This window comes from Gouania willdenowi (assembly GCF_900634775.1).
Source record: "Gouania willdenowi chromosome 24 unlocalized genomic scaffold, fGouWil2.1 scaffold_320_arrow_ctg1, whole genome shotgun sequence".
Classification (NCBI taxonomy): domain Eukaryota; kingdom Metazoa; phylum Chordata; class Actinopteri; order Blenniiformes; family Gobiesocidae; genus Gouania; species Gouania willdenowi.
In genome coordinates, this window is record NW_021144848.1 from 482,805 (window position 1) to 508,968 (window position 26,164).

The window sequence follows — 26,164 nt, forward strand, 5'->3', positions numbered from 1 at the left end:
GTCATGTAAGGACACAATGGTGTCATTGATTGTTGGAGTTGATATTTGACAGTTTTGACATTTAGCTGAAATGAGCAATCGATGGAGTGAACTTTAGCGTTCAAAGACAACAACGCTGAACGGAAAGACAGAGCAGAATACGAGTAATGTTTGATTTAAATATTACAGACTTACAGAAGTATAACAACTGATTAGCTGCTTCCTGTGAGGTATCTGATTATCATAATATTTATTATTATTAATAAGTAAAGCAGGTATATTCTTAATGTGGTTTCTCCAACTGTGTGAGACGTTTTCTGTTTTTACCTGTTTAACATCAAGTGTTTTAAGGACGTCTAACAGCCTTTTTTTAATATATATTTCTATGTGCTTAGATATATTTTTTATTACAAAAGGGAAATCTTATCACTTGTAACAAAGCAACAGTGGGAGCTTTAATGGCTGCTCTGACATTTGGGGAGACGTCCACATCGGAGCCGTTTGTCTCTCTATCACAATCCCAGGAGTGGCTTAACCTTGAAGGTCAGTGATGAAGGGATGTCTGAGGTTTTACACGTATGAAGGTGTTCATTGATGAGATTTCAAAATATCCTTTAGTTCAGCTGCTCACCCTTTTATTATGAATATAACAGAAAGCTACTGCAGTGTCTGAACATTAGAAATTAATTGTGTAGCTGATCCCTTTTCTACGCTCACATTTTATTTCTTACATCACTTTTTACTACGTACATAACAGGCAGCGCTGGCTCTGACAGCTGACAGCACTTTTAGGATTATTTCCTGTTTCCTCACATTTAACGTATCTTATCAGGCAAGATTGTGGGCCAAATAATAAATTGTTCTTGTATTTTCTTCAGAGAGCAGATGAGTTCTTGTTGTATATTTTGTAGACCAATCATTCTGATAATCTCATTGTTTGGTATACTGATGGCACAGCTATCATTGGTTTTATTAACACTAAAGATGAATCGTACTACAGATCGCAGATCATACGAGCTTGTCATTAGCTGTGTTTCCATTTTAGTTTTTCGCAAAATAAAAGCGATATTTTGAAAGTTTTGACAAATTGGTCTTTGAAAGTGTTTCCATTGAAGGCTGTTATGGGTTAAAGCCTCTCGTGAAATCTCATCCCCTGAGACTTCACTGCAGGAAGACAAACGCTCAGAACCTCCTTAGAACACTCTGCATTGCTTTGTTGTTTCACGTCTAATGTGGCAGTAAGAACGTTATTAAGTACGATGCTTAGAACGTCTGAAATACCTCCTCATGAGGCGTAAAAACTATTAGCAATATTTGAGTGTTTTTTCGAAATTCAGGTGTTTCCATTACCAGTTTTTAATGGAAACGCAGCCAAAGGAATGCTTCTAATATGTTTTTATCAAAGATGCTGAAGTAGCTTTAGGTCAGGGGTCTGCAACCTTTACTTTGAAAGGAGCCATTTTGCCTAATCTCACCTGGATTAAAGGTCTTTACGGAGCCAAAAAAACACTTTCTCAATAAAGATAATATAGTGTGTAACATTTTACAGTTCAAATTATATGGAATAATTTTATGTAAACAATATTTTATCGAGTTAATATTTGAAGGGCTACAACACATGACCATGTCGGTCAACACATGCTAAGTGATCATATCTTGCAACATCAAGCATGCATATATAAATTAGCTAAATTAAAAAAAAATCTTTCCCCACACAAATAAAATCTACATTTTCTCCGAGAATATTCTTTGAGGGATTTAAAACCTAAGGTTAGCCACAGGTGAAATTAAAGTTGAGAGATTACAGGTGATGTAGGAAGGTGGCAGAGTTATTGAACAATGGGATTTAGTTTTAGGTTAACAAATTGTTTCATCATAATTCTATTTGAAGTTAATGTAATTAAACATTAATACCCTCTGTAAGAAATAACAATTCATTGTTTTAATTTTTTTTTTTTTTTAAAAGCTATAGGGAGCCATTGCAAATGAGTCAAAGAGCCACATGAGGCTCCAGAGCCGCAGGTTGCAGATCCCTGCTTTAGGTGTTTATGTGTGACGCTCTCTAAAAACTTCAGCTGGAACCTAAACACCAGCAACGTTGTAAGAAAGTCACATCAAGGGCTGTGTTGTAAATATGACAATAACATACTATGCTATAGCTGAGTAAAAATATTGATTTAATTCGATTTTATTAATATTCATACAAATCAATCCAAAGGTGCTGAAATCGATTTTTATTTTATCAATTTTTTTACTTAAACCCTATTATTCTCACAATAGCAGTGCAACACAGAGTGCTTTCAGCGCAAACATGGCAGACGGATACGGCGCTCCACTGGGTAAGCCGTCCCAGCTGAAGTCAAAAGTTTGGAGCTATTTTGGCTTAAAAGCAAGCTTGATAAAAGTAAAGCTATTTGGTAGTGAGGTACTGTAGAAATACCACAAATCTCAAAAAGCACTTAATGAGGTACCACTCTGAAGCACTATAGTCCGCCTCCGACACGGCGCCCAGGTTTGCACAGAGGAACTGACGGAATCACAACAACTACCTCCTGAGTCTCTGTGCCATAAAAAAGAACAGAGGCTATTGTAGCTTTTATTTACAGAGATTTACACCCTTTTAGTGTGTGTGTGTGTGTGTGTGCGTGTGTGTGTGTGTGTGTGTGTGTGTGTGTGTGTGTGTGTGTCCCACATAATACCTCATTTTAATTTGAAAAGCGCGTCTTAGAATCAGTCTTATGAATAAAATGCTATATATTGTCTCTACAGTGTGTGTGAGTATTTATTAGTGCAGTACCTATACCAAGCATGACCTAATAAAATAAACTCTAACTACATTCACCATGACCCTTCACCAATTCAACAAATACCTTTTAGCTTTAAAGTGAGGCTGGAACTAAGAAAAAAAAACAGCTTTACTTAGCTTTACTTTAGCTTTACTTCACTAAATTTGACCCTCAGAGAGTTCTACATTTCACTCGATCCCCCTATGCTGTGATAAATTCCTGGTGAGAACCCTGCATTATATCCAAACTGTCAAAATTTGCAATTTATTACCTCAGTGTTCCGGAAACACTGTTTCCTTAGATGTTTGTTTGCACAAACTGAAGTAATAGTTACTATTTCAATCCAGCACAATGTTTCAAGTGTCACCGTTTCAATTATTATTTTATCTGATTATATGATTTATATATATATACATATATATATATATATATATATATAATTTTTTTTTTTTTTTTTTTTGAAAAAAAATCACTTTATAATAGTTTTGCTACAGTGATATACATTTCTTTAGCCTCATTCAGGGGGTCACAGTTTAAAAAGTTCTGATTCCTCGCTCCCTTGTTGTTCCACATTTTGTAAAAAGTCAGCTCCAAATGGGCTGATAAGTTGGAAACTCCTCCTCCTGACAATCCTGGCTCCTCCTACACTATAAGAATGTAAGCTCCTCCCTCTCCAACTACCTCACAGGTAAAACAAACATAGGCTTTTAGTTGCCATTATCTAATGTGTTTGTGACCCAATGCAACGCAGCGGTCGGACAAAACAATGGACTATCGTCTTAAATGGACTAGTTCTGTGACCAGAATAGGTGAAGAGAAGAAGAAAACAGCTGACTCAGCTCATAGTTGAGAGTTTACTTCCCTGCGACACAGAGCGAGTGGTCACAATCAGTTCCACTTTTAGTAGCCGTTACACCGCCTTTTATTGCCTTTATGGGATGATCTGACGAGTTTGTAAACCAATGTGACACAGCAGTCAGACAAAACAATGGACTATCATCTTAAATAGTAGTAAGACGAGTGAGGAGGAGAAGAAAGACTGTTAACGATTTACTGCTGCGGCCCACTCGCGAAGGCCAAAAAAACAGCCTGTTACAGGAGCGCTCTGTAAGTGACTTTTCAGAGGGCTAAAACTTGAATATTATGTTGTTGGTGTTCTTAGAACAAATAGAGATGGGTGAAAAATAGCATAATACTGGACCTTTAAACAAGCATCACTTTGTGTTTAGAAGAGACTTCCAGCCTCAAGCGTCATGGCCGACTCTTTGTTTTCTGTGTATTTCAGGTTTATGGCTGTTTTATTGCTGATATATTCCTTATCAAACCGTCAACAAGGAGGAAATCATCCAGACAATAGGAAAGCAATGTCTTGATCTCATTTCAGGCTCCGGCTGAAATTACTTATTCCCTGGAATCCGGATAAGCTCCAGACCTTAGTGACGCAAGGTGGGGGGGAAGCAGGCGAGGGTGGTGTGAAGCTAAGGTAAAGTTAAGGTGAAGCTCAGGCTAGGGAGACAAGAGAAGAAAAGAGAAGAGGCTTTGTGAACTGACTGCCAAAGTGATTTCTTTCTGTTAGTGAGTAGAATAAACCAGTACCTATTTATATAAGATGCTCTCTCTCTCTCTCTCTCTCTCTCTCTCTCTACATGTTTATATATATGTGTGTGTGTGTGTGTGTGTGTGCGTTTTAACAGATCTGTGAGGATTGGGTTGCACTGCAGTAAATATTCCCCTTTTTAAAGAGTGGCTGTCCTGCAGTGAACAGATTCTTATAAGAAATTAGCATTTATTTATTTATTATTGAAACTTAAACAACCACCTACTCTCTGTTTAATATTCTCTGCACTGAAAACAAACCTTTAACATGTGATGAAATGATCCACATCATGTTAAATTATTGATATTTATTGATTTATATTGTTATAAAGTCAGTTTCTTACTTGTTTATGCAAATTAAAAAAAAAACAACAAAGCCTAAAATACCACAAATGTAGCCTCATTGATCCAGTCTGTTAAAGACAGTCTAAACCAGGGGTTCTCAACTGGTCTCACCCTGGGACCCACATTTTGCCACTGTCATTATTTTTTTTTTTTTTTTACAATTCAACCAACCAAATTTAGTTTTTCAAAACTAGCTGTTGAAAACACCCATATATACTCTTTTTAAAAAACATAAATCTATATATTCTCTTGTGCAACATGCATTTCACAGCATGCCTGTCAAAAAAAGGTTTCTATCAAAATAAAAGGCAATTCCATCATGAGAGACATTAAGTATTTATTTACTTTTGACCAGCTGTCCACGACCCACCCAGTACAGGTCCGCGACCCACCCAGTACAGGTCCGCGACCCACTTTTAGGTCCCGACCCACCAGTTGAGAATCTCTGGTCTAAACAGCACAAGTCATATTTTTTTCAAATCCAGCCGAGGTCACCTTAATGTGTGGTCCTGAATCTGATGCAAATCTGATTATTTACAATGTGACTCCTACTTCGTCATCATGCCAAAAATGCCATAATTCTGAGAAAAACAACAGCCATGAGCAGAGAGTGCAAGAACATCTGTCAGCGCGACACACAGTCCTACACTGGACGTCTCCATGTTTACTTCTGTAAACACTGCACGTGCCTGTTGCATGTGCGCATGTGCGTCACTCCAGGGTCGCATTCCGTCCATACTCCAAACTGAATGAAGAAGACCTAGGGTTAGGGTTACTTATAATATGTAATATGTAATTTATGAAAAAATCCAAATTGTGCATTAAAGCTGCAGTATGTAAGTTTTTTTTTTGGCATCATTTGGTCAAAAATTCATAATCATCTTTAATCATATTGTAATTCAAAGTGATCTGAGTGGACAGTGAATATCTCGCTCTTCTCCTGGCTCTGTAAGTCAAGTTTAGAAATCCAGAAGCGTGACGCTGGATGTCAGCCAATCAGAGACCTTTCTACAAACATGTGTGCTCCATGAACTGTATTGGACGTTACTATTGGCTGTTCACGTACCAAGTGCAATGGTGTAAGTTCCAGCAGAAGTAGCTATCACTGCATTAAACACAAGCAAATCGAGCGGAAAAAGGCAAAGGGAAAGGTTGTCACTGCCTTTAGCGCCAGCTGAGATCAGAGCCGACTGTGGGGCGGATTCACTAAAGGTTTAAGGGTATTAACCCACGTGTCACTCCACGCGCTAATAATGGGTACAAACCCCCGGGAATCAGGACTGCGCGTGTTCAGCGTGTCGCAATGTGCCCACAATCCATTTAGCGTGTTTCCCTCTGATGCATATGTAATGTTCACTGGTTATTATTTATATTCAAATGTATTAATCTCAGCAGTTAGAATATTTGATTCCTCTCCGATCCTCTTACAATTTAGGTCACATAAATCAATCATACCTTATAGTCCCCAGAGTCAAAGAAGAAGTTGGAAAACACTCATTTAAATATAAAGCTCTATTTGATTGGAACGTACTCACACGAGAAATCCTCTCTCTAACTTCTCTGCCTCTGTTTAAAAATGCTCTTGTTCACCATCTGCAGAACTCATGTCAGTGTTTTTGATCATTAGTTGTGTATGTACAGTATTTATATGTGTATGTTTCTATTTATGTGTGCATATATATACATATATATGTGTATAAATATAATATGATGAACTGCAGTCAAGTGTGTATGTGTGTGTATATTGTGTTTTGTTGTTTTTCCTTATGTATTTTGTAATTATTTGTTTGTTTTGCTGCATCTGTCATTTGTTGCAATCTTGAGGACCCCATCGATAATTAGATGATTCATCTCAAGAAGCTCATCCTCGAAAGAAATAAATGAAATATAGGTGGAAACGCAAATAAAGGAATTACGTCGGACGCAATGCGATTCATCAAATCTGGAACTGTTTGACGTGACTGTTTTCTGCGCCAAAAATAGTACGACCCACAGGAAGGTGCAAACTCACACACAGAGATCATCGATGCAGTAAATGTTGACACAAAACACAGCGGAGGTGGAAGAAAAAACGCTCCAGTTATCCTTTCTAGTATTAGAAAAAAATTAGAATAAAACAATAGACAATATCAACAACCACTGAAGAAGAACAGCCGAACATGAGGTGTGACGCGCTGTGGAGCAGAGGATGCTGTGCGTGGAGCTCCATGGACGTCGCTCTGGACGCTCCGCTCCAGTGAGCTCCTGTGTCTATGTTCCGTCTAGCGTTGATGGCAGGAGAGTCAGGCCAGAATCAGCTGATCAGCTGCGTAATTTAGTGTGCGTGACACAACGCTACTGAGGTGGTCAGACCTGCTGGATGATGCTCAGTAGATCATCTTTAAAAGGTGCTGATTGACTGATTGACAGACTTTGTTGCTGCAATAACGTAATTTAATGTTTGTGCAGTAGATAGAAAAGTCCACCTGCCTCCAATTTAAAATTCTTCAAATGTAATGTTGTGCTTCTGTGCACTCACCTCTCCACATTTAAACATTTATTTAAATAAGGCGGTCTCAACCACGTCTACACGCGCACCTATTAGAGCTGCAATGTTAGTGGATTCCCCACAGCAAGTGAGCAAACAGTGCCACCAAAGGATTTAGGGGTGCGCCTGGTTCACTTAGTGAATCTGCTGCTCAGGGCAGTAACTACAGAGTGATTCGTACATTCGTGTCACTGTCTCTAAAACACCAGAAAATTCTCCACTAACACAAGATAAAGTCCATACATTTGTCACTAGTCCCAATTGAGAAAAAAGTCGCTAAGAGCTTACATAACTTTCGGTTTTGGTTTTGAAACGGAGCAGAGAGAGGATTCTACATACTGCAGCTTTAAGACCTGCAGCGTGAACATATTGTTGCAGCTGCTACAGGCCACTTGTGCGCAGTGAGGGCTAACCCTAACCCTAACCAAAGGTAGATCTGAATTATTATTATTTAGTTTTATTTGTTATTTTGGGCCACATGGACAGACTTTCACACACGTACAAAAAACAAACAAACAAAAGAAACACTTTGTACCTTTAGGGGACAATTATTTAATAGCCAAAGGTTCCACTTAAAAACAAGCAAACATGTCACACTTCACTTTGTGGATTAAACAAGGAGTGGCTAACATCTGGCTTCCACTGGATGCGTAACTACCAGAGGTTTACTGTACTTACGTTTTAAAAGAAGTAAAGTAATTTATTACATTTCTACACCCGACCGTTACCAAGTAAAATACGTTTCAACGTACATTGTGAAACTACAAAAATGAAATGACCAGACCAGTGTAAATTTTGTTGACTAAATATTTTTGTCATTATTTTTGTCACAAATATATTTTTGCGAACGAAAACAAAACTAAAACTAAAAAAGAAGTCATTGATTGCGACTAAAACTATGACTAAATTGATTGACGAATAAAGGACGAGACAAAACTAGACTCTGATGAAAATCAGGGCGAGATGTAGCCTGGAATCCATCCTAATGTCTTTGTCTTATTCATACAGGTGATTAGTCTGGAAGCGCTCATCGTTTGAGTTCTGGTGACTGAGAGGGGCGGGACAAACACGTGCAGAGTAACCAAAACAAACGATCAGCGAACTTGACGACAATAGCTCGACTAGCGTAGTTCTTTTTCCCTAAACGGAGCCAGCAGATGAAAACAGCGTGTAGTACGGTACAGACTTATGGTTTTAAAGAGCACAGCTGTGATGGTCCTGTCCGTGTGGGCCGCCATGTTGGTTTTTATACTGCTTTGTTATTTATTTATTTATTTATTTATTTATTTATTTATTTATTTATTTATTTATTTATTTATTTATTATCTTTCAGACGAACAACAATTTAATACCATAATAACTAAAATAAACAATAATGCCAAGACACACCCCATACAATATATTTTGTCCAAAAAGGAGAAGAAAGAAGCAAAGACTTCCTGTTCGGCTCTCATTGGCTCGACCTGTCACTACCTGATCTTTTCACACAGCGGATCCTTTCAACGCATGCGTGAAACGTGTCTACATCGGTCGGCCTATTTTACGGCAATTTGTGTACTATTTAAAATCTATTTAAAAAGAATTTGAGTGAATTCCGATTAATTTTTGTTTTTATCTTTTTTTCTGTTTGGTTTTTGAGTTTATTATCTTTGATATTTGTTTTGTATAAATTGAGTTGGAAATTTATACTTATTGTGCATTTTTATTATTATGGGGGAAAGATACCATTTCAAACTTGACAGTCTGTGTTATTCAGTGCTGCTTTTGTATTGAAATAAAGACACAGTTGTGTTGAAATAAAGTTAAATTTATGTTTTATATATTACATATACACATAAATTACAGTAGGTTTAGCTTGTTTCCTATACCAGCGGTAAAAAATTGTCTAGTAAATCTGTTTTTATGATTTAGTCGACTAAAATTGCTTGGTATTTTAGTCGACTAAAATTAAAACTAAAACTAAAAAGAATTTTAGTCAAAAGACTAAAACTAAAACTAAATCAAAATGTATTGTCAAAATGAACACTGGACCAGACAACAATCAAAAGCATCACATCATAGCCGACCAATCAGATTAAACGTAATGTACGGCGCTAAAACAGTATAGAATGCTAGTTATTTTTTTAGTTTTAGAGTTCATAAATGTATCTATACTTAGAGCCTGGGAGTGTTTTGTTGTGAATTGAATTCATTGGTGTTATTTTATTTTATTTTTTAAATAATTTTACATTTTGACAAAGCTTTTATTTCCCACAGATGCCTTTGTGGAAAATAAATGAAGTTATTGAGTACTGAAATATTTTTTTCACATCTTCATGTCATACAACATACTGTATTGCACGTTCACACTTGTGTTTTTAATGCCTCTGAGTATATTTGGTTAGATAGAGAAGTGTATAGTATAGTCTATAGGGAGCCAGTGTATAGGGATGTAACCACACCATTGTGACATGGACAGATTATAGCTTTCAAAGCTAACGCGTTTCGCATTATCTTATTAACGCTGATTTTAACAAGCCTTAATCGCAATTAGCTTTTAGTTTTTCTAAGACTTCCGTGGTTTATCCGAGGTTCGTTCATACGTTGGAGGCTGATGCATTGTGGGATTTGAAGGCCTCACATGTCTGTTTTACTTTTGGCAAGCGCACGCTTTTGTTGTTGTTGTTGTGGGAAAAATAAATAATCACGATTAACTCAGTAAAGTCTCGCAATTAATCCTGATTAAAGATGTTTGCCAGCACTAGTGTAAATACAACACAATGAAACAAAACAATTATATAAATATGAATAATGTAGAAAGACAATGAAGAAAAATGGTGAAACATTTTCAATAATAGAATCATTTTTTTGTAAACTTTGTAACAACAGACTCTTTTTATTGTTGGAAAATGAAGCAACACGTAGAGCTGTAAATCAGCGACAGAACCTTTCCAACCAGTCAGAGAATAGTCATGATTCGGCCCACAGTACAAATAGTTTCTCTTTGTTTAGTCTAACTCCTAAACTACAACTATTAAGCTCTTAAGTCGTTGTTTTCATCCTTCATAATGCAAACTGTCATGCGACGTCTTTCTTTGCAGACTTGACAGCTTTTAGTCAAAGGATTGACAGATTTCTTCCCAAAAGCTGCTCAGAGCTGTTCACAAACCTCAGCCGCAGCAGAATGCTAATAGGAGGTGCAGCAGCCGTGTCGCAGAGATTAGATGAAATATCTGTGTCCTGATCCAGCTTCTGCAGCTCGTCTCCTGCACACAACATTTCCAAACGCTGATCTAGACTCTTATCTCACGTCTGAGGATGTGCACAGTCCCACTGTCACATTAGAGCTCCAGTCCTCAAAAAGCAACAATTCCACGAATGCTGAACATAAGTTGGCACTCGCGGCTTTGAATCTCCATTAGTGTGAAAAAGCCTTTAATCATCATTATGTTAGTTGATCTTTAAAGGGATTATTAGTAGATCTATAGCTAACAAAACACACCATATTCATTGAGTTGCTTTTAAAAATGGGCTACTTTACAGTTTTAGAGCCCGTGTTCCTCCATCTTGAAATGATTGATGATGTCACACGGCCCCACTGCCTGTACACATCCTATTGTTTGTTATTGGAGTGAAACATTCAGCCTGATTTTTTGATCATTGAGCAGCTTTTTCAGTCAAAAAAGTTAAAGATGATGTAAATCTCTTTTGTTTACCGACAGAAATCTTTGACCACAGGGGGCGACAGTTCCAACTCTGAAGTTTCATAGTAAACAATGAAGCAGAGAAGAAGAGCTCGCCAAAGGAACCTATTGGCTGTGCTCAAATCACATACTAACATACTACTCATACTAAGTCTGACGTCAAAATGAGTATACAGTGTGTTCACATTAGGTAGTATGCAGAGACTGAGTAGGTGAGAAATACCAGGATGCATACTATATTTTTTAAAGTATGCACGGTCGGCACACGAGTCATACTCAACCATCCCATGATGCATTGTGAGCAGAATGTAAAATAGTCCTGCTAAAAATCAATCAACATCTCCTTTTCAAAACAAAAGCATCTCTAGTTTTTTAACGTTTTGTAAATAGGGCTCTTGTTTTGAAGTTTGGTCAGTAGTTGCACAATGGACGGTCCCCAAAAATCTCCAAAACGTTGATATGAAATGTGTATACATGAGTTTTATGGATCAAATGAGCACATGTTGATATTCTACGGCCAAAGTACGTGACCCTGAAGTGAAGCGTGACACATTCCACGACATCTTTAGCTCTGCAACACTTAGAATTTCTAAATTCTCCTAAATGTCCGTGAGGAGGTTTTGTGCCCAACACCAGCTGTAGCGAAAAGGACACGTTTCGGATGCACACTTGGAAGCAGCGATCTTGTCATGCCAGACTGTTAGCTTAGCCGTTAGCGTCGGATGAGAGTACACTTCTGGGTCACGTACTTTGGCCAATCAGTAATGAAGAAAATGAATAAAGTTGTTGGTTTTCCGTTTTTTGTTTTCTGTACTAAAGCAAAAGAGCTTGAATTTGAAAAACAAGGCCTTTTCTGTTTTTTCATTTTGGTTTTGGAAACAAATATCAAATACTGAGTGTTTTTTTTTTCTTTCGTTTTTTATGTTTTTGTTACAAAATGAAAAATGAATGAACGAATGATACACGGATTATGTCGCCCCCTGTAGTCACAGATTTCTTGATTTTATTCTCTTTCGATAAACAAGAGAAGCTGCAAAATGATCTAAAAATCAGGCTGAATGTTTCACTCCAATAGAAAACAATGGGATGTTTACAGGCAGTGAGACCTTGTGACATCATCACATGATTTCAAGATGGAGGAACAGAGGCTCTAAAACTATAACGTAATTCCATTTTTTAAAAGCAAAAAAAAAAAAAATAATAATAATAATAATAATCAAATATGGTGCATAATAATGTGTTTTTTTGGAGGATCCCTTTAATCATCAGGGTAGAACCATAACTGGGTTTGCACTGGGCCAACAAACGTTATCCTTACTAATATATCTATTAACAGTAGGGATGTAACGATTCACTCAACTCCCGATACGATTCGATTCACGATACTGGGTTCACGATACAATTCTCTCACGATTTATTTTACAAAATGGGAATGTAGACAAATTTTTTTTTTGGGAAAAAAACTAGAAAATACTGTATTATTTTCCTTTTATTTTTCATTGTCAAAAGAATCCCTTGATAAACTATTCAAAACAATGCAATTTAACTAAAAATAAATCTTGAATGAAATAAATAAAGGAATAATACAAATGAAAATGAAGCCTATTAATTTAAATTCTGGTTCTATAATAAACAATGCAAAACTGCATAATTGTTCTTTTTCTTTTTAAAAGTGCAACTGAAAATGTATTTTGTGCCTTAACAATTGGACTTTAAAAAAAAAACCGTGATTACACTGATTTACGCCATATTTGTTTTGACCAGCAGAGGGCGCTGGTAACCCAGTGGTCGGTTGGCATGCAGAAATTCTTGCAGTGAAGAAGAGAAGCTATGCTAGCAGACAGAGCTAATAGAAAAACGTGACTTTTACAGATATTCAAGTAATATTACAGATATTCTTTCGGTGCTAAAGGGGTAATGAATCATTTATTAACTTATTTAAGAGTAGAAGGCGGCCAGAAAGAAACTATTAGCAGACTCCGCCCGCCGCCTACACTTGTGGATAGCGCCCTCTGCTGGTTAAAAAAGTACTGCAATTCAATTTTCAGAAAATCGATATCAACCGTGACACCTATGAATCGATTTTTAACTGCCTTACGATTAATCGTTACATCCCTAATTAACAGGAAACAGTATATAAGAGTATATGACTTTTGACCTTATGACCTCATAAATGCAGAGGTGAAGTACTCACATGACTGTAATTGACTTGCTTTTATGCTTTTATGAGTATATTTATAAATCAATAATTTCAGTGGTACTTAAGTACATTTTAGAAGAAGTAAAGTAATTCATTACATTTCTACACCCAACTGTTACTGAGCAAATCATTATTTTTAGTTTTAAAATGATCAGCAGATATTGTAAAACTACAAAAAAATGAAATGACCAGACGACAATGAAATGCGTCACAAAATATAATTAAATGCCGGTTATGTTCTTAGTTTTAGAGTTAATATTTGTAGCTATACTTAACGCCTGATAATTAGTTTTTATTTTGAATTGAATTCATTGGTGTTATTCAATTTTTAAAATAATTATACATTTTGACATTTTTTAAAAATTTTATTTCATACAGATGCCTTTGTGGAAAATGAATTAAGCTCCAATTGTTTAAGTTTATAGATGAGATGTTTACTGTATGCAAGGGAACCGTGAAAGTAACTAGTAACTTTTACTTTGAGTAATATTTAACTGAGCTACATTTTACTTGTACTTGAGTGTTTTTTTTTTGTATGACTTACTTGTACTTGTACTTCAGAACAATTTCAATCAATAGCAGTACTTCTACTGTATCAGTACTCTTTACATCTGTGCATGAATGCAACTGTTTAGTAATACTGTGTAAATAATTACACATTCTTTAACGTTAATGTCCTGCAGGGGGTGACATACAAACAGAGAATGACAGGAGTGCAGCTGTAGTATGAAGCTGTGTTCTAGATGCAGTTATGAAGACAGCACTGAGCCAAGCACGTGCACGTGCACGTGTGTCCATCTGTTCATGTGCGTGAAGTGATGGTGTGAAGCTGGGCTGTGAAGGCAGCAGCTGTGATGAGCGTTCTCACCAAGGCCTTCCACTGATCCTCCTGCTCTACACACAGAACCAGAACAACCACCCTGACCTCTGACCTCGGCTCTATTCATCCACTCATGTCTGTCCCTGGCCTTGACTGCATGATTTAGCTCACACTCTGTTCACTGCCAACAGGAATACGGTTCATGTGCATTAAGAAGGAGAAATAAACCAAGTTTGATTTCGAATGCAGATTAATTTCTTCACTTCACTGAGACAGCACCAGTTTACATCGCCTTTAACATTCTATGGGAGAATGTATGAAGAGATACATGTATGTTGCAAAATGGGAGCGCTTGTAGAACATGATGTGTGCTTGTGTCTAAAAAATCCACACACATGAAATTCATTTCATGTCACAAATGAAAAAATTGAAAGCAGTTAACTTCAAATGTTTTATCAACAATTATTTGATTATTTTGACATGGACCACACCGGCATCAGAAGGCTGTTTACCGTTGTCTAGATCAGTGATTCTCAACTGGTGGGTCGGGACCCAAAAGTGGGTCGCGGACAGCTGGTCAAAAATAAATAAATGCTTAATGTCTCTCATGTTGGACTTGTATTTTTTTTTGAAAGAAACTTTTCTTTCGACAGGCATGCTGTGAAATGCATGTCGCACAGGAAAATATATAGATTTATGTTTAAAAAAGATTATATATGTGTGTTTTCAACAGCTATTTTTGAAAAACAAAATTTTGTCGGTTGAATTCTAAAAAAAAAAATGTCCTTGGCAAAATGTGGGTCCCAGGGTGAGACCAGTTGAGAACCTCTGGTCTAGATAATATCACAAAAATTATTAGGAAACAAAATATTACACCAGTGTTTCTCTAATGGGGGTACGTGTACCCCTAGGGGTACGCAATGGCACTACAGGGGTAACTTGAGAGAAAGTGGGAAATTAACAAATGAATGAATTAAAAACATGGGGTTTTACATTGTTTATAGTATAATAGTATTATTGATGATGTAAATGATCTTGATTAGAACATGAACTAAAAATACAAAGGTCCGTGTTCGTCCCACATCATGCAGAAAATGACCGTAAAGGATAAAAACTATTAGTTAGATTTGTATGTTATCACTTTATTCTATCATTATGCTCTATAGTTGGTTTTTTTTCTGAGCAAATATTGCAGTCAGACAACGGGGGTGAGCACCACTTTTCTACAATAGTGTCAAAGCTTTGACAATTTTTATCTATACAGTGTATACATACACATCAAACATAACATATACAGTATACAGTATGTATACACACACATACATAGTAATACTATTTTACTATTTGATATACACCACTATACAAGTTTTCATCATATATTCAGTTGACTACATTTTTAAAGTGACAATAACTAAACTATGATAATTTACAAAATACAAAAAACAAAACAATTTTTTTTTTTAATATTTTTGTCAATGAATAGAAAAGGAACTATAATTTCATCACATGGAACAAAATATAATTACTAATGTGGTCATGTGGTGTTGTGCATTGGTTACGTCAACTCTTCCAAACAATAATACTATCCATTGATGATACTTATCAATGGGTTATCAGGGGTTTCCAGCCCCTGATGTAGTATTTTGCTCTTTTCTTTTAAGGCATTTTTGGCCCCAAACGACTTGTGAACGAACGTGTTTATTGAACTGCTGATGAAGTCGCTAATCAACCTCTTTTCTTACACTTGTCTTTTTTCTTTGTTCTACTCAGGTTCATGTGTATGAGTCTACCATGGAGCACATCATCTACTACCTGCTGGTCTTGGGAGCCACAGTGATGTCCACCCATGCCTGCCCTAAATACTGCACATGCCAGAATCTTTCGGAATCTCTTGGGACATTGTGTCCAGCCAAAGGCCTTCTTTTTGTGCCTCCAGATATCGACCGGGGTACGGTGGAGCTCCGGCTCGGAGGCAACTATATTCTCCGCATCACGCAGCAAGACTTTGCCAATATGACTGACCTGGTGGATCTGACCCTCTCCAGGAACACAATAAGCTACATTCAGCCTTTTGCCTTTGGTGACCTAGAAACTCTACGCTCACTTCACCTAGACAACAACCGCTTAACTGAGCTTGGTCCTTATGATTTACGAGGCTTGATGAACTTGCAGCATCTCATTGTCAACAACAACCAACTTGGACGAATTCATGACAAGGCCTTTGAAGACTTAGCTCCTGCACTGGAGGATCTAGATCTATCATACAACAACTTGAAGTCTCTTCCCTGGGATTCAGTCCGACTAATGATTAATCTTCACCAGCTAAGTTTGGACCACAACCTGTTAGACTTCATTCCAGAAGGGACCTTTACTGACCTTGAACGACTTGCGAGACTGGACCTGACATCCAACCGCTTGCAGAAACTACCACCGGATCCTATCTTTGCTCGTGCCCAGGATTCAATGATCCTCACCACACCCTTTGCTCCTCAGCTGTCTTTAAGTCTTGGGGGGAACCCGCTCCACTGTAACTGTGAGATGCTGTGGCTGCGCAGGCTGGATAGAGACGATGACTTAGAGACCTGTGCCTCCCCACCTGCCCTGAAGGGTCGTTACTTCTGGAATATAAGGGAGGAGGAGTTTTTATGTCAGCCACCCCTTATCACTCAGCACACTCACAGGATGCTGGTTCTGGAGGGCCAGACAGCAAGCCTAAGGTGTGAGGCTTCTGGAGATCCCAGTCCAACCATCCACTGGATCTCCCCTGATGACCAACTGCTAGCCAACTCCTCTCGTACTGCAGTATTCAGCAACGGTACATTAAGCATCACCATAACCACCTCAAAAGACTATGGCACTTTTACATGTATCGCTGCCAATGTTGCTGGGGAGTCCACTGCCACCGTGGAAGTGTCCATTATCCAGCTCCCCCACCTCAGCAACGGCACTGGACCGCCAGTGCAGCCTAAGTCCAGACTTTCTGACATCACCAGCAGTACGAGAACTAATAAGGGAAGTCAGAAGACCCAACCTGAGAAAGCCGTGACTGTGTCTGAAACGACAGCAGTTTCAGCACTTGTGACGTGGACGGTGAGCCCGACAGCACCCAAGGTGAAGATGTACCAGCTTCAGTACAACTGCTCTGATGATGAGGTTTTGATCTACAGGTAAATATTTCCACTATTGTTTGTTCTCTATTAAATGAATGAATGAATTAATGTATTTTGGCACTCTTCAAAAAAAAAAAAAAAACCCAGAAGAAAGAACACTAAAAGAGTAACTAAACCCTAAACCCACTTTTTCTGCTGAATACATATGTATTTGGGTATTAAGTAGTGCTGTTGACTGATCCTCATCTAGTACTTCTAACATTTTAGTAAGTATTTTAATTTAGCGTATTTAGTTGTAAAATGTCAGAGTTACTGCCCTCTAAGGGTTCAACGCTGCTATTACAGTTGAATTTTGCTATTGGCTGGGACAGATTATCGTGACCATCGCGCGTCACCAACTGTCACTGTTGGCCCCGCCTCTCATTTAAAAGCTGAGAGGAGGGAGGAGGGTTTCCGCCAATCACAGCCCTCAGTGAACATTGATTGACAGTTTTAATGATGAACTCCATGCTCCGTATTCCTGCAGTGACGTTTTTGACTCTGTGCTTCTATAAAGAACAGATCATGGTCTAATCAGAGGGTTCATTAAATTGTGTGTGCATCCCCGTTTGTCTCTGCGTGTGCGCTGATGTGCATGTACTTCTCGCTGCTGTGTGTGTCTTTATGTGTGTGTGAGAGAGGCCACGGTGGTCTGAGGTTCATGGTGGGAGTAGAACAGGGACTGTTTGTGAGTGATATAGTGTATGTGGGGCTGTGTGTGTGTGTGCGTGGGCGTGTGTGTGTGTGTGTGCTTATGCTTGTGGGCTGTGTATTGTGTGTAGTAGTTGAGAAGACAGCACTCACTGCCAGCACTGACCTGAGTGGGTGTGTCTTACTGCGTCAGGAGCCCCGCCCATAATCAATTTGGCCCCTAGTAGCACTCAGCAGAAAGCAGGGGTTTAGTTACTCTTTAAATGTCCAACTAATCCACCGTAAGGTTGAAGCAAAAGCAAAACATATTATATATTTTTGCTGTCCTTGGTAAAATTGTTGCTCTTTTTTCTGATAGTTACTAACATTTGTGATTTAAAAAACTTTTTAAACTGGTTTTGTTGCTGCTTTTTTCTTTAATCCTTTAGTCCAGACATAGCCAACTGGCGGCCCGGGGGCCACATGTGGCCCTCAGTTTAATTTTGTGTGGCCCCAAAGACAAATCCCCAAAAATTGCATTTTAAGAAGTTGGAAGGAATATAAAGCCCAACATAATACACAAAATAACTGCCAAAATACACAAATCGACAGCAAAATGGAGTACACGAAAAATTCCTAAAATACACAAAAAAACAACAAAGACAGACACAACAACCACTTAAACAAACAAAATGACTATGAAAACACAAGAAAACAACAACACATTACAGAATAGCTCCAAAGACACACAAACAGGTCAACAAAATGACAGGAAAATACAGGAAAATACAGAAAACAACAACAAAAATACAGAAAGTGACCCCAAAAAAGCACAAATTGACAACATACGTGCATAACATGACTAGACAAAATGACTAGAAACTGTCAAAACAACAAAATCTTCCCTGTATTAATGCTCAGATCAGTCATTATTTAAATGCTGACATAAATGTTGATAAATGTGGCTCTTGGATCAAATACAATCACATTTTTGAGGCCCCCGCTGTGATAGTGTTGCCCATCCCTCCTTAGTTCCATAATTGAACTTCTGCTATTGTTATGCTCATCCTTTTCGCTGGCGTTATGGCATGTTGCATCTTGAAATGTAGTTTCCCTCTTAAATTATGTTCCCCTTCTCTCTCTGAAAGTCTTTGCTTGCTTCATAAATCATTTGGACAGTTTTGAGTTGGGTGATGTCTGGGAGTTTTTAAATCATTTGAATTAATTTGACAGTTTCGTAGGTAATGTTTCATTTCATGGTCTGACTTGATGAATTGGAAAGCTCCTAGCTTTGATCCAAAGAGGCCTCGTAGCTAGAAGCAGGGTCACAAAAATATACAAATGAAACCTTTTTTTCATCGCGTGCGAGTAAAAATTTCATCGAGATTGGTCTGTGCGAGTTAATGTGTTTTAATGCTCCCTCTAACACAGGCACTGTATTCCACATTACACGCTATCGTTTTCTAAAGACGGATCCCCGTCGCTTACACGCACATCGTTTTTCATTGACTTAATATATTCATTATTATGATTTAATCACCGATTTCATTTATTATAAAGATCTTTTACAATAAATGTATTTCAACTAGGGATGTAACGATTCACTCAACTCACGATACGATTCGATTCACGATACTGGGTTCACGATACGATTCTCTCACGATTTTTTCATTTACAAAATGGGACTGTAGACAAATTTTTTTTTGGGAAAAAAACTATTTTCATTGTCAAAAAATTCCTTGATAAACTATTCAAAACAATATAATTTAACTAAAAATAAATCTTGAATGAAATAAATAAAGGAATAATACAAATGAAAATGAAGCCTATTAATTTAAATTCTGGTTCTATAATAAACAATGCAAAACTGCATAATAGTTCTTTTTCTTTTTAAAAGTGCAACTGAAAATGTATTTTGTGCCTTAACAATTGGACTTGGACGGAAAAAAACCGTCATTGCACTGATTTACGTCATATTTGTTTGGACCAGCAGAGGGCGCTGGTAACCCAGTGGTCGGTTGGCATGCAGATATCTTGCAGTGAAGAAGAGAAGCTATGCTAGCAGACAGAGCTAATAGAAAAACGTGACTTTTACAGATATTCAAGTAATATTACAGATATTCTTTCGGTGCTAAAGGGGTAATGAATCATTTATTAACATATTTAAGAGTAGAAGGCAGCCAGAAAGAAACTATTAGCAGACTCCGCCTGCCGCCAAAACTTCCGGATAGTTAAAAAAGGTACTGCGATTTAATTGTCAGAAAATCGATATCAACCGTGATACCTATGAATCGATTTTTAACTGCCTTACGATTAATCGTTGCATCCCTAATTTCAACTTTAAAATTGAGGGAAAATCTACCAGTTTTTTTTTTTTTTTAATTTAATTGAAGAAGTGTAAAATTGTTTTTGTGTCGGGGAGAAAAAATCCTTGTCAGCTCGACGTTCCCCTCTGTCACCAGCCAATAACACATCTTATTTACATCATAAGCCAACATGTTATATAAACATAATACATTGATTACATTAAGTTGAATTCTAATGATCAATATACCTTTACTTGTCATTTTAATACCTTTTCCCGCAGCAGGTCCATGTGGACACCAGGGTGTTATTATCAAATCCATTTTATTTAAATTTCACCAACATGTCTGATAAACACAATAAACAGATTAAATCATTAGTTGTTCCAGACACGTGATAGAGTTGAGGTAAGTGTGCAGTGGTTATGATAACTAGTGAAAAGCATAAGAGAAACCAGAGGCCAAGTGTAATTTTCAATATAGTATGTTTCTTTTTTAAATCAATTTCTGCTTATTTTAGGTCTTTATATTTTCTTCTTCTTATGTAAAAATAATAATATTTCTCTAAATAGGTTGACAGGAAGTGGAAAGCTCTCACTTTAAGGGGGACAATGACAAAAAATGATTGTGGCCAATAACTCATGTGCTGAGACAGTTGTTTACCTGAGCCTAATGTGGATTCACAACATGGTTTTTACGTGTCACGTTTCTATCAGTTGTTTCTCAAAAATGGACCAGCTGTGTTTGCCTGGGCTTTTCTCCCTGAGTAAACTTTAAAAACTCCAGACGGCCACAGACTTTACTCAGGTTCACTGAAACGTGGAGCAAAAGGCGGCTAATGGTCTGGTAGAGGAAGTCGTCATCTGGAGAAAATCTTGATCCAAAGAATCCTGAAACGTCAACATTGTTAAATCACTTTACTGAGCACCCATATATACAAGCAGGGATTTTAATAATCATTTATAGCAATGTGCTGTTATTACAGGACAAACCAAATATCTGTGTTATTCAATTGTTATTTTTCCCTTCAGTACTTCTGAAACACAACAGCAGATCTTCATTTATATTGTATAATAAAACCATAATGTGTATGAGCTTTGGGACTAAAACCATTATAGGAAAGTACACTAGGTTAGAGATGTTTCCTCTTGCATTATGTTGTATTATTTTCTGTTAGTAGCTTTAAGATTATTAGCATGAGATCAAGATTGAAGCGTTTTAAATCAGAATTATTAACTTGTCAACTTTTTTTTTCATTTTTAAGACATATTATGATAGTAAACATAATCTCTACTTTCCAAACGCATATAGTTCAATAAATCCCTGATAAAAAATAGTAGCTGGCGTCAGACATCAGAGTGTTTGTGACAGCAGCAATAAGTGCAGCCAGGCTTTTGATTGGAGCTGAAAAGTAGCATCATTAGCAATGCTGTCAGTGGATAGCGCTGCATGAGAGCCAGCACTCTGAGGACAGAATGGATCTGCCATTATAAGGTCCCAATCTTTAAGGCTGCAATTATCCACTCTGATGTATGACACAGATTTGTATCTTTCCTTTCTGGAAGTGAATATAATAAGTAGAATATTACATGCATTACGTACCTGTTATACACCTTATAGGCATTTGCTTTCATACAACAAGAACATGAAGTAACCAATGACAAAATAGTATGACAGCAAAAATAAAAGCACCCAACTTTAATGTGGAACGTGAAGTTTCATTTTTTGGTATTATTTCATTAATCTTCCACTTTTTACAAAGAATGCATTTATAATTTTATGTTTTAGGCTCTTTAGAATCAACTAAGATGTCTTTTTTTTTCTTCTATGGGTTTTTAATGTCCCGCTCTGCTGGCAGGTGGCAAACATGGCGTTGTGCGGGATGTGCGCCAGGGAGTGTCTTTTTTGGATGACCTCTTTTGCCGTTGCGCTGTGCGGGCATATGGGTGCGCAACTTGAGATCGTCCGGCCCAGTAGGTCTGTGTCTGGGGATTTGGGGGTCTCTGGTGGGGTGCGGGGCTAGTGCCTCAGAGCCTATTGCCCCATTCAGTTGTTTTGGTGCTAGAGGATGTTTGTGTTGGGTGTGGTTGGGAGGCCGCAGCCGTTGTTGGTGCCCAGTTTTACGTGTGCCGTATCCATCCACCTTCTCCTGTTACGTGTGGTTTATGAAACAATAGTATCTGACCAATCCCAGCGTACAACTGATCAGGGGTTGATAAATGTGGTGGCTGAATTTGATTGTCTTTAACTTGTTAAGCGCTTAAATCTTCCTGGTTTGGAGGCCCCGCCCATTGAGGCCAAACAAACAAACACTGGCAAGAAAAATCCTCACATCTGAGGTGAAGCAAACCAAAGATGTGCTTTATTGACAGTGTAAAAACTGTACTTAAACTGCTGTTTGCTGTGCATTTGTCCCTGTCGGCCACCGTATCGAGGGGCTCACGGGTGACGTCTGCCCCCCTGTGTGCACTGCGAAAAACTTCACAGCAGAGATTCTGGAGAGACCCAGATACATACTGTTTATATCAACCTCAGTTGTCTGCACGCTTTAGGCAATAAATAAGACTTTAAAAGAAATGAATGAAACCCTTAAAAGTCATCAGTCGAGGCTGTGCTGCCACTGGTTCGTCTTTGGCTTCACAGACTGTGCTGTTACAACAGACATTGCTCCATTCACCAATGCAATATGGTGCAAAAACAGACTAAGATACATTAATTTCCGGGTTATAAAGTGCACTGTTACTGATAAGTCTATTTACAGCTTTTAATGGTGACTTTTTACTGGAACCAGACTGATTTGGACCGCTTTGTCCGCTCTTCTTACCGTGAACTACCGCGGAGCGATCACAGCGAGTTTGACTCTGAGTCAGAATATGGACGCGATCGCTTCTGAACAAATCCAACGTGGTGATTTGGAAACTTCATGCTGTTATGCTACTATTACAAACTGACTGACTTTTACTGTAGACGGAGCAGAGATCAGAACATCCTGGATACAGACTGTATCCAGGATGTTCTGATCTCTGCTCCGTCTTCCTTACGGAAGCGTCTCCATGAACCTCAGAGTCCAGAAAACCAATCAATCCTGAACAAACCTAACGTGGTGATTTAACAACTTTATACGGTTTATTCTTCTATTACAAACTGGCTGAATTTTACCTAATACACGGGCGCTCTCTCTCTCTCTCTCTCTCTCTCTCTCTCTCTCTCTCTGCGTATGTGCTATGAGTGGCAAAATGAGTGATCAGAATGATTCAGTGCGAGCAAGAATGATTTAATGTGAAGAATTTCATTGTTCCACCTGATCTAATGTGACGGAGCTCAATTCTGTGGCGGCATGAAGCTTATAAAACAGGGAAAAATCCACAATTTAGCCGCGTCGTTGTTTAAGCAACAAACAGTGTTTGTGTAGCTTTGAACAAATAAGCAGGAAAATTACAGTTACAGAACTGCTTTCAAACTAACCACATTTATTTCCACAAAACCCATAAACAGGCAAGAACAAATGTAGTTTATACCAGTGGTTATCAAAATTTTTTGGCTCAAGTACCTCCTTTCTCTCATTTCTGAATCTAATATTTTGTCTAACTACAATATTTTGCTCAGAATACTGTAAAAAAAACAACTATATATCATAATGATGGAATGAATCAGTGATAACACACATTTTAAAGTATCTCATTTTGTAACTAAGTGGAAAGAAACAGTATTTAGTGCCTATTATTATTATTATTATTATTATTATTATTATTATTATTAGTAGTAGTAGTAGTAGTAGTAGTAGTAGTAGTAGTAGTAGTAGTAGTATATTAATTTGAGAAACTCTGGTATATACGAAAGAGTGAGTGAGTGTGTGTCAGGGTTATTATACTTCTTGTTATTTCATTTGTTTTGTTTTTTTTTATTTTGTTTTTCAGATTTTACCCATTTGTTTTTAGTTTTAGTTAGTTTAACATCATAATCAGCCACTTTATGACGGGCGACTGTGACGTCAGCCCCTCCCATGGCGGGAGGGGGTGTTGTGTAAATGATCTGGCTGCATTCAACTCTGCACAGCAGCAGAGTGACTGTGGGCGCAGGCAAACTACGCCCAGAGTCACTCCATTGACTTGTATTGAAGAGGAGTTACTGCGCATGTACACCTTTTAACGAGAGTGGACGGTAAAGTTTTTTGCGCCCCAAGGAGGAAACACGTCATCAGTCAGACACAGATGAACAAAACAACTTTACACATCATCATTATCTATATAATATTATTCTGATTATCTAAATACAGATATAACTTTGTTCCGTACTATTTTTAAATAATTAATATTTTTTATTATTTTTATCAAACTAACGTGCTGAGTGGTGGGACGGCGCCCTCTAGTGGCGCTCCTGTGATCCGGGTAGTGTATGTGTTGTGCACTGTTGAAGCTAATCACTCCTGCTTGGTTGGACGTACGTCGTACGCTCAGATCTGAATACTGTTGTGTTTAAGACCACGCTATCCGTCACCATGACTTGCCCGAGACCAGAATGCACCGAGACCAAGACCATAAACATTTTTTTTTCAATTTAAAAAAATATATAAATAAATAAAATTATGACAAGGTTCAACAGTTAAATAACATTCTCTCTTTAACTATAGTTTATTTTAAATACATTTGACGGACTAAAAAGGTGCCTGCAAAAAATGAACTAAAATATTAAAACTACTACTGCTACTGATAAATTCACAATTATTCTACATATTTGAAAACAAGATTTTTATGTCAGCTGAATGTACAGCAAGTGTTTAAAAGTATTTAAAAGCCAAGAAATAATGATTCTTGATTCTGATTCTTTCAGTTGTGCAGGTCACAGATTTCACAAGATAATTTTTTAGTTTGAAAAAGCCTTTACACAGGTTATTTTATTAATTCACTTAGTTGATATAGTTTAATTTGGTTACTCTAATGTAACTAGAATATTCAATTAACAAAGGTTTCCAACTGTAACTGTAAAAGTGAAACTTTCTGAAATAAAACTACAAACAAGTTGTCATCAATGTAAAAAACAAAGAGCTACAGGTGGATGTGAAACTAAATAAAACAAACTCAAACCCTGGAAAAGTCATGTGACAAATTAATCAATAGTTATTGTTGAGAATTATTATTATTATTCTGGAAACAGTGGAAACAGAAACTATAAAAATAATTATATTGTGAACCTGTTTATATTGTGGGGAACATATTATATACATAAATGTAAATGAGTCTAAAGACACAAAAAAACACCACTTTAAAAAGATAATAGACTAATATAAGACGTCTTTACAGTTATTTGACTCATTCTGGGCTTGCGCGATTTGAGTTGATGACGCGCTGGTGACGACATAATCCAAGATGGCGGCGGCCCAGACTACAGCTGACACTATGTAATAAAAGCCTTAAAAGACATGAATATAATGAAAAGAGTGGATGGAGAGAGACATAAACATGCTGACACACACGGACACACACGGACTTATTAAACACACACAGACTTATTAAACACACACACAAACTTATTAAACACACACGGACCTCGGTAAACGGAACAGGCTTCATCCGGGCGGCAGGCACTAGGACCCAGAAGCAGAGTAAGTGCGTCCCCCGTACTTCACAGGCTGTAATATCACCAGTTTATCATTTTACCAGTTATTAGAGCTACTGTCTTTACCAGGGAGATAATATTTATTACTGGTGATTGTTTTCTGGAGTTTTACTGAGATTTTTACTGGTGATTAGTTCATATCTCCCTTGCGCTCCGTGGTCCAAACTGACACCGTAGCCAGACACACACACACACGAGTGTGTCACACACATCACTCAGTCACATTAAGGAAGGTTGTGGTCATTACTTGGTGGATTAAAGAATGAATAAAAGATTGTTTTATCCCGTTCTTCTCCGTGTTATTATCACATTATAAAAAGTTTAAAAATTAGTGCTGGTCTCAAACGGTCTTGAGAGAAAATCCCGAGTCCGAGACAAGACCGAGTCAAAATGCTTCAGAGTCCGAGACGAGACCGAGACCTTTAAAAATTGGTCTCGAGACCAAGACCGGTCTGGACTACCACAACACTAGATCTGAACATACGAACGGTTGGTAAATGAGAACAACTGAGAGAAAAACATAGACAGAG

The 26,164-nt window shown here is 37.6% G+C and overlaps 1 protein-coding gene across 1 annotated transcript in view; it reads left to right on the forward strand.

Moving 5' to 3' along the window:
* LOC114458298 (leucine-rich repeat and fibronectin type-III domain-containing protein 2-like) overlaps window positions 1-26,164 on the forward strand; it is a 214,028-nt gene that overhangs the window by 179,438 nt on the left and 8,426 nt on the right. Inside the window, exon 6 of the mRNA XM_028440694.1 lies at window positions 15,707-17,103. Within this exon, the coding sequence (XP_028296495.1) occupies window positions 15,728-17,103 (1,376 nt within the window). The 5' untranslated portion in view covers window positions 15,707-15,727. The remainder of the gene's footprint in view (window positions 1-15,706; window positions 17,104-26,164) is intronic.